General features: G+C 44.4%; 1 protein-coding gene across 3 annotated transcripts in view; it reads right to left on the bottom strand.

Moving 5' to 3' along the window:
- Positions 1-2,930: 2,930 nt before the first annotated feature.
- Positions 2,931-10,266, bottom strand: part of Prickle2 (prickle planar cell polarity protein 2) — a 341,424-nt gene continuing 334,088 nt past the window's right edge. For all 3 annotated transcript variants that reach the window (XM_085686745.2, XM_048438396.3, XM_048438397.3), the window contains one exon: positions 2,931-8,791. In XM_085686745.2, the coding sequence (XP_085542871.1) occupies positions 7,917-8,791 (875 nt within the window). In that variant the 3' untranslated portion in view covers positions 2,931-7,916. The remainder of the gene's footprint in view (positions 8,792-10,266) is intronic.

The following is a 10,266-nucleotide window of genomic DNA, read 5'->3' as shown; positions in this document are numbered from 1 at the left end:
GGCCATGAACTCTTGATTTTTGCTTTCTGCATGTGCAGTTGATAGTACTTGAAATGCCAATGGCTTCATTATGGAGTCTAAGGCACTATTACTCCTTTAAATTGGAAAACACTGTTATCTAGTTAGACTTCCTACATACCAATAACAGGCTGAAAAAGAAATCAGGGAAACAATATCATTTATAATAGTCTCTCTCTCTCTCTCTCACACACACACACACACACACACACAGATATACAGACAGACATACACACACATGTGTGGGTGTGTGTGTGTGCAAATACACAAAATAAGGAAAAACAAACAACTGTCCTATCAAACACAAAAGTCCCTCCTCCATCCACCTCACCAGGGATAAACTTAATGAGAAAAAGCAAGACTTATACAATGAAAATTTTAATGAAGAAAGAAATTGAGGAAGAGACTTCAATTCTCAATGAAGAAAGATGGAAAAACTTCCCATGTTCATGGATATAAAGAATTAATATTGTGAATATGGCCATCCATCCTTTCAAAAATAATCTACAGATTCAATCAAAATTCCAGAGCCAGTTTTTACAGACATGGGAAAAACACTCCAAGAATATAGACGGAGTCACCAAAAGCAAAGAAAAAGTTCCAAAGATAAAGAATATTGTGGGTGATGTCACCATAACTGATTTCAGATTATACTACAGGGTCATAGTCACAAAACGGCATGGCACCAGTTCAGAAACATGGTTAATGGAAGAGAGTTGAGGACCTAGTTATAAACCCATACAACTACAGTTGTCTGATTTTGGAGGAAGATATACAAAAATTTATACTGGGAAAAATACTGTGCTGGAGAAACTGGATTTTAAAATGCAGGAAAATGAAGTTAGATCCTTATCTCTTACCACGCAAAAATCTAAACCCTAACTAAATCAGGGACCTCCAAAAATCAGACCCTGAAAGTGCTAGAGCTGAAAGCAGGTGGTTTCACCTTATGGGCACAGGCAAGGACTTCCCAATAAGACTCCAGTAGCACAGGAAATAAGGCCACCAATCAACAATGGGACCTCATGAAATTAGAAAGCTGCAACCCAGCCAAGAAAACTGTGAAAAGGCAGCTGACACAACGGGAGGAAATCTTCATTAGATGTTCACTGCAATTAGTGTCAGCAATATACAAGGAACAGAAAACATTAAGAAATAAAAATCCCAATAAAGATGAACTTAAGAACTGAATGACATTTTCAAAAGAAGAAATGAAAATGGCTACGAAACATTTTGAAAAGTGCTCAGCATCCTTAGCCATCAGTGAGACAGAAAGTAAAACTACTTTAAGATTCCATCTCATCCCAGGCAGAATGGCCATCATCAGGGATATAAGGAACAACAATGCTGGGGTGGGTGTGGCCAGTGGGAACTCCTGTGCACTGTTGGTGGGAAGGGAGTGTGATGAAGTGTAGCTACTCTGAGTATCGGCCTGGAGCTTTCTCCAAAAACTAGAAATACGTCTGCCATATGACCTATACCAGCTATGCCACCCCAGGGCATCTACCCAACAACTTTATATACTACTGCAGAGATACTCACACTCCCATGTTCATTGTTGCTCTATTTATAATTGTCGGAAAATGGAATTTAGATGTACACCAGAGATGAATGGATAAGAAAAATGTGGTCCATAAGCACAGTGGAATACTATGCAGCTAAAGAAAAATGGAATCATGAAATTTGTAGGTAAATAGATGGAACTGGAAAAAGTATCCTGAGTGATGTAACTCAGGCCCAGAAAGATAAACATCATGTCTTTTCTCATACAGATCCTGACTTCAAATATTTGGTCTTTAACTTGAAACACAAATGGAATCCAGGAAACGAGAAAGAAGCCTTTTGAGGAGTGCATTAAGGGAAAGCGGTAGTAAGTTTCAGGTAAAGTGAAGGCAGAATGTGGATGGTGAAAGGGCTTAAGCAGGATATGGGGGATTGGGGAACATGGGGTGATGGGGAGGGCTGATCCAAAGAACTGGGTATGAAAAGCCATATAGAAGTCTACTATCTCATACCCCAACTTAAAAAGTGTAAGTGAGGAGATAGAACACATGGGAAAAGAAAGAAAAGAGGGGATAGTGGGCAGGTTAATAAAAAAGTGAGGATCTATGAAAAGTCACATGGAAACCAGCTAGAAAGCTAACTACAAAATACAATTTCAAAAATGTTTGAGAGGATTCCAAAACAAGTCGGGCTATCCCCCTTGCCCTTGGTTACCCACAATAACTACATGACAAGATCTTATTTCTGAAGACACAACGTATTTTAGGTGAAGGACACAGAGAAGTTAACCTCAAACCAACCAGGAAATGTTCTCCCTGCTGGCTAGCTGTCACAGTGCCTGCAAGTGCTACACAGGGTCCTAGGGAGGAAAAAGACACCGATGGTCTTACCCGGTGCTGGACCAGCATGCTGACCCACATGTTGCTATATCAACCTGTCGGCAAGACTTGCCTGTTGATACAAGAGTGGCATGCTGTGGGAGCTACTTCCGCTCCTTCAGCCAATAGCCTTACAGAAACCACGCCCAAGTAGGCTGGTATCTTAAAGGCTATTGGCTGAAGGAGCGGAAGTAGCTCCTGCAGCAGTGGCATGCTTGTTGTGGAGTAACTAACCAATTTCTGATTGGATCTGAATCCCACTGGAAGCAATTTTGTGCCTACTACTGCAATCCTGGTCAGAAGTGACTGGGGGAGTCCTTGGCCCTGGGGTAGAACCTGTTATTGTTATTTTGCTGGATGATCATGTTGTTAAATTACGCTCAAGGTCTGCTCTAAATATCATTTATAAATACAGCTCAGAGGTCTGCTGTAAATACCATTCTCAGACTCACATGCCTTTTCTCTTCTTTAAGATTTCCAAAGGCCAAGACCTCTCTGGGAGGCGAGTGAAGATTGAGAAGAATTACAACATTTCTTTTATTCAAATTTTATTGGAAGTTTACAAATGTATTACAGAATCAGTAAAACATCATATCCACTTTACAGGGCACGGATCTCAAGCAAAGTGTTCAGAACAGTCTCTGGCAGAGCCCACACCAAAGGCCCGTGACAGGCCTTCCTAACAAACAGCTTGACACTTACAGATAACACAAACTCCAGCCTGCTTTACCTTCTTGGGCCCTCTGAGGTTTAGTTTATGCTTGTGGAATTAAATAGGATCTGGGCAAAGCAACTCTGTGCAGGAAGGAAAGAGTCTGAGAGAATAAATGCTGGCCTAGTTTGTTGAAGAATACGGAGGAGTCATAGGTCTTAGGTTGTTAACTCAGGGTCAGGATTGAACCAGAATATTTTATTGAAAACAATGGAAATCAGCTAGATAGACTCAAGAGGAGGTCTTACTGGCGAGTGACCTCCCAAAATTTAGAAATGTTTGATTGGCGACCTATTGAACATGCATGGTCAAATGCCCAGACCATGAAGGTTTTTCTTAGGAAATGCTCAAGATAGAACTAGACATCTATCTTGTGAGTTCACCACATTTGAACCACAGAAATGTCTGCTAATAGCTCATGACCTTTCCAGTCTCCTTTTAATTCTCCGAGGGAGGCTGGTTTTGGAAGCAGGAAATGAATTTCTATAATAGCAATAGCTTCCAAAGGTGAGTCATGCTCTATAGGGGGCTTGTGATGACTGGACTCCTAATATGAGAAAGCAGAAAAAGAAACCAGTCCTTCCTCCAGCCTGACCTTCACGGCTTCTGGATGGTCATATAAACAAACTCTGGGGCAAACCGCCGATGAGAAGGTAAAGGCTTCATTCCTGTTGCCCTTATGCTCAAGGAGATGTTAATCTTTTCAAAGGATGCTAATCTGCCACTGTCTTCAAGATCAGTAGTGGAAATTGTGGAAACTTGCTCTGCAGAGCCTGAAAATGCCACACAGGTGACAATAACGACTCTGCCTGCATGTGACATTCAGGCCACGGGTTCGATTTTCCACTTTCCTTGGCCATAGGTGGATCTTTGTGAAGCACAGCGTCTGGTCTCTGTCAGGAGTATGCAAAGGACATTGCCTTGTTGGAATGCAAGTGTCCTATGTCCCTGTAAGGTGGGGTCAGATGAGGAACCAGACTCTTATCTGACCTCAGCAGAGTGAGCAGGAGCTGCCCACATAACTGGCAAAGACCCTGAGCATGAAAATGTGGGCCCAAGAGAGCCTTGTTTGGCCTAAGGGGTCAGCTTCCTTTAACTTGCACAGTGTGGGAGGAAGAGGGACTCGAGGCCCCCAGTTCCTGATGATGGATGTTTCCTAGATGTCTGCTGCACTGCCTCTCTCCCAGGGACCCAGGGAAGAACCAGCTCACGAATAAGAAGTGTTGTAAGACAGAGAAGACCAGCTCTAGTCAACCAGCCCCGTTGGACTAGTTGGAAAGATGCCTGGGACGAGAACCTACTTTCCTTGGAAAGTCTCCATTAACCCATTGCTGTCATCTGCTTCGCTGGCAGGGAGAGCCTAAATGCTACATCCATGCCAGCGCTGGCTCCACCTGAAGGCAAAAATGGCTAGGAGGTCATATGAAGCAGAAACTTCCAGAAAAGGAGCAGCAAATGCCATCTTGTCACAGCTCTGTAGGGGGAGTGTTCTACAGGAAAAAATTGTGACTTTCCGTATTAGAAAAATCCAGACTGCTCATGCAGCGGCTTGGAGAGTAAAGGATGGACCACAGACTGTGGAATCAGGGTTTCAAACAACCAACACCAGCAATTCTCCTTTGTGCATATTAAACACCAGGGACTGAAGTCAGATTTTTCTCACCTCATTTACCTTCCCAGGTGGTAGAAGATTCCCAACTACACAGGACAGAAGGAAGGGTCCCCGAGTGCCACGCTCAATGCTACTGCGTCAGCATGGAACCTTTTCACAGTATCAAAGGTGGGGTGCGCTAGCAAGACCTCTCAGCAAGCTTTCCATGACTCATGCATTCCTTAGACTGGAGAAGAAAGCTGGCTTAGCTGGTGCTGGGCCTGGCAGCGGTAGATGAACTCAGTAGTAAAGCTGTACCTCTGAGCAAAGCCAGCCCAATAATAGGAGATGGAAGGAAAAAAGTCAACCAAATAATCAAAGACAAGAGAAAAATAGGGAAAGGTGAATCTTCTGAAAACTGGCCTACAGAAGATAAAATCATGATCGGAAGGAACTGAGTACAGGCTCCACTCACCAGGGAAACTTGGCCAATAAGAGGTAAGGGATACACTGGAGGAGTCAGGGAGGAGCTTAAATTCGCACCCCAGCAAAGGATGCAATTGAATTTTGAGAATGAGATTCTGGGGTTTTATATCTAAGTTATTAAAGGTAGAGAAATGCTAGTTCAGTGACGTTCTGCCCATTACCAGGCAGTCACTTGAAGGACCCACTACCTCTGTGAGGAACTGGTCTTCTTCAAATAACATTCTCTGTAATGCGCCTGGCTGCATTTAGGATGGGAAGAAATCGAAGGAGGTGGTCTTGCTGGTGAACAGGTGGACCTGAAAGCCTGTATCTCATTATATGTTACGTTCTGGCCAGAATGATCTTGATGCGATTTGAGCAGTTTCTAGGCTGCTTTCTTCTTTGGGCTGAGGGTGATTTGAATTGTACCTGGGAAATGGAAGAGGCACTCTGCCAAGGACAGAGGAAGAAAACAACTTCCAATGGGAGAATTTCTTTCATTGGATTTGGGGCCAGAGAGGACTTGTGGTTTCAACCATTTGCTAAGCAATCTCCTTTCCCTCTCGTTTCTCAATAGTGCCTTTTAATTCTCACCAATCAACAAACTCAAAGCTCCAAATTGGACTCACCCAGTGTCTACCAGAAACCTGCCACGACAGTGGCATGGTGCTGCATATTTATCTCTTAAACAGTTTGCCAAGCAGTTTATTAACTTACTATACAAACGTAATAGAGTTAATTCTCCAGAGGCTTGGATAATTAATGAAACATTTAGATATGAAGATAGCATGCGGAAAACAGCCACAACCAACATTTGCATTGCTTTTTCAAAAAAATCAGTGACAATGACAAATGTCATATTAATACCTAAAAAGCAATTCATTTTAATACATCCTGGAGTATCATCCTCGCATCCTCTTCAGTCTTCCTTCCCCCAGACCCATTTAGAATGGCGTCTGAAAAGCCACTTTTCACATTCTCTCCATTAAAAAAAAAATCCCCTAGAAAATGTTAAGTACTATAGTGAAAAGGGACCATGCTCGCCTTATCACGGCAAATGGCCAGGGAGACACACTGTGCATTACAGGGACAGCACATCTCACGAAAGGTGGGTCCTCCAGTGGATTTTTGCCACAATCCACTGAGGAGTGGAAGAGAATGGACCAAGAGCAAGTGCTTCGTTTTTATTTTCTTTTAAACTGAAGCGAGGCAAGAAGTTTTATTTCACGTTATATTTATTTCACCAGCAGTGAAATGTCTTCTTTAAGCAAACTCACTCTTGAGCCTTTCTGTCTGACCAACAGTCCTCAAAGTTCAAAATGGAAATCTCTCTTGCCACAAGGTCTGTTTTCCATGTTGTTACCCTATCGTCTCAGCAGCTTGACCCTCTTGGGTAATAAACTAGCTCCCGTGGTGACTAAGCTTGTCAAATTGGATTCTCTCTAAAGCACTGGGGACTAGTCAAGGTGGCTGTCACCTCTCTGCTTTCTCTCTACAAGGTCTTTCCCCCTGATTTTCTCTCAACCCCTCCCCATTTCCACATCTACCTGCTTTTTGTTTTCAAATTTCCTTGTTCCCTATCCATGGGTAATGTGTGCCACACCAAGTACCCAGAGCCCTCCCGCAGCGTCCTTCTGCCCTTCAGTGGCAAACGCTGAAGCTCATTTGCTATGAGGACAAACAGTTGTCAGGCTAAGGCAGCAGCTCTGACTGCCTTGGAAGTAGAAAGCAGAAAATACAATCCAGGAAACATGAGCAGCAAACAATAACTCCACATTCAAAACAACGCCATGCTGACAGCACACGTCGGCACCACTCACAGTCACTTTGATTTCCCCCAAGGGACAGATCGACATTAAGCAACTTCAATAATTCCAAACAGGGATGGCATTTCTCACAGAACTGGACTGACACTGGTTGTTATCTCTAATCAGCAAAAGCGACATTTGCTATTGAAATTAAAAAGAAAAAAAACCTACTTACTTTGTAGAGAATAAATTCTACTCAGGGTGGGGCCAGACTTAAAGATGGCTCCTTTTGACGGACTAGAGCATAAAATGCTTTGGGTAGAATAGTTAGTTTTCTTTTTCAGCCACAAAAAGCCAAATTGAGTATACTTCTTTGAAAAGAGTCTCACTGACATGTAACAGATTTGTATAGAAAGAAAACCAAACCAAATCGGAACAAACAACAAAAGCCAGGTGGTCCTGGGCCACCATCTACTTCCACTCAGAGATAACGGAGGACGTGCATGCAAGTCCCCACTGAATCCTACGATATAGAAATTCTTTTGTTATTACAAAATACAAAAATATTTTATCAGAACTCTCATTTACATTGCATTTACAATGGACAGGTAAATAACTTAGTTTGGGGTCCTGGTTAATAAAGTATTCACTGGAAAAGGGGTCCTAAAAGGAAGAGAACCAGAAAGAATATTGTAAGTGAGCAGGTTACAATGTGTCATCTGGTAAATGGCCACTCCACCTTGGAAGGATATGACCTACCCTGGCCTCCACAGCCTGTGTTTCCAAAGTGGAATGTGCAAATCCTATTTAACATGCCCAAAACTGTGACATCAAGTGTATCTGCCAAGTCAACCTGCAGCCTTGCCTCCCTCAACTGAGAGCATTCTCCATCTCTCCCCTATGAACCATCCCCAAGAGTACTTGGGACTTCACGACAGTGCACGTTTCTGAGTTTACATTCTTAGCTCCCATCTTTCCCCCGTCCCCCGACCCCAATCACATTATGAGATGATACAGTTTTTGCTCTTCTGTCTTTTCCTGCTGTGCAGCTGTCCTCGGCCACTTAGGGTGGAGGATTTGGGGACCCCGTAAGAGCTGTACTTGTGCAGCAGCTCATCACTTGTGACGTATCGTAGGCGGGCTGGCTGGGGGATGGGTTCTCCTAGGAAGTAGCCCTCATTGTCGGACTCTGAAGAGGAGGAGCAGGTGGAGCACCAATCATACTCCGTGAAGTAGGGTCCCCATCGTTCCCCAAAGGCATTCTGCAAAGCCAGGTCTGACACAGTCCTGGGACACTGGCTGTACAGATCCCGCCGGGACCCCTGCCCCAGGCTCTCCTGGAAGCTCCGTTGGCGCATGAACTGATCGTAGTCCTCCCTGGCTCTCAGAGGGGGCCTTTCCTTCAACCGAGCGATGACCTCCCGTTCGCTGGCTAGGTGCAGGGCGTTGTCTGAGCGTGAGCGTCGGGACCTTCGGGACCGGTGAGGGCGGAAGCGGCGGTTGTCATCCCTGGAAGTAGTTCTCCTCCGAGTGCGCTCACTCATGGGCTGGATGCGCACACCTTCCTGCCCTGGCAGCTTGTTGCTTGCTATGCCGCCATCAAAATCAAAGCTCTGGTGCATCCTCCCATGGGACTGCAAGTCCCTGTACCCCAGGGGGTTGCTGAGCTGGTGAAGGTTCCCCTCCATCTCCTGGTACTGCTGCGCAGACAGCAGGCTGCGGACGGACTCTGCGCTCCTGAACTGCATGGAGGAGTTGAGCGTGCCCATGTTGCTCAGCTTTTCTGAGACATTCATCCCAGAGTCTTTGCTAAGGTCAGGCATAGAAAACCGAGACAGGTGCTCCTGGCGCTTGGCACCACCTTCCGCAGACAGGCCTGGGGGCAGGGAAGGAGAGAAGAGCACCACTGTAGTTAATACAAGTGTACAGCAATGGGGTGGAGGGTGGTCACTATTACTCTCAGTCTGGGGTCTCTTCAGGGTGTGGCATAACTGTGGCTGTGTAACACATCAAAGCTCTCGTGCTGTCTGCATGGCATAGGGCTCCCTACACGGAGAATATATAAGCTTAAAACCATCGCTGGACATGTGCTTTTGTGGTTACTAATTTCTCCAAAGGCTTACGAGTTACTAAGAATTCACTGTACGTCCTATGCACTTTTTCTCTACTTAGAATATTACACCGCCAAATATTTCTGTTGCATCTTCAATTCTAACCATGCTCTATAAGCTTTGTACAACAGATGATAGCCATCTGGTCAGTGACTGGCCAGGCTTAAGCTGTTTCTTACCACAGTAAGCTTAGAATCTAATTCTAAAGTCTTGAACTAGCTTACTTTGTTGGCCCAAAGCAGTTTTCTGCTTGGCCTGCGTCCCTAAGTGGCAGGTAGTCATCCATCTCAAACGGCTTAGACATTAAGTGACTCTCGAGATGGAGAAAGAGAGATATTTATTCTCTTGGCTTGTCAGTGATTGATTGCCCAGGGATTATCAATGAATCTCTAGCAGCCAGAAGATAGGAATTGTGCTTGGGTCATTCCTCCGTCCCCCAGAGAGGAGCCTTTAAAAATGAAGCAGTGACCTTAACCACCATGGCAGAGCTGGTACCCAAGAAATGGGTCTCCACTCCTGAAGCGCTGCACATTGTCAGGGCTGAGACCAAAGCCGTCCTGAAGATAGTGGGAGATGTGTACGCTGGGAATTTCTTTTGCATCTCTTAAAACAGTACTCTACAGAGATGCTCATCTCTGTAGAGTTCGACCATTTTGCCACTTCTGGTCACCAACAGCAATAAGCCCCCATTACCTCGGCCACTGATTGTCTTGGCCTCCCAGTGGGATCCAAGATACCCTCTCCCTAATAGACAGACCTACATCAATGCTGCAAGCCTTTTAGAATATGTGGTACTATCTAAAGCTAAGTACACATATATTAACATACACGGATTATGAATAAAACCATTTTGTGTGGGCTTCTGCTGTTATTTCTCTTGTGCATAGAACCCCAAGTAGAGAGGCCTTAATTATCCACTGCCATCCCTAGTTGTATCTCCAGCATAAGTTAGTAAACACCTTTCTAAAATATGCAGACATATTCAGACAGCAGAGCTTTCTTATAAAAGCCTCGTACTGGAAATCATTTAATGCCACCCAATGCGAAAATGGATAAATATTGTGATTCTGTTTGCCATTACTCACTAAGAGGTACCTGGGCTTGTTGGAGAAATGGAACTCAGCAAAAAGATGAGTTCAGAACATCTTGTGCAAAAAAGGAAATGTTAAAAATGACATGTGATGATGAGAGCTTGCTGGAAGACCATGGTCCCCCCGAAGGAGGTTCCCAATGGCACACT

Source organism: Myodes glareolus, chromosome 3, assembly GCF_982192425.1.
Source record: "Myodes glareolus chromosome 3, mMyoGla1.1, whole genome shotgun sequence".
In the NCBI taxonomy this organism is placed as follows: Eukaryota; Metazoa; Chordata; class Mammalia; order Rodentia; family Cricetidae; genus Myodes; species Myodes glareolus.
This window is presented reverse-complemented; position numbering and strand designations above follow the sequence as displayed.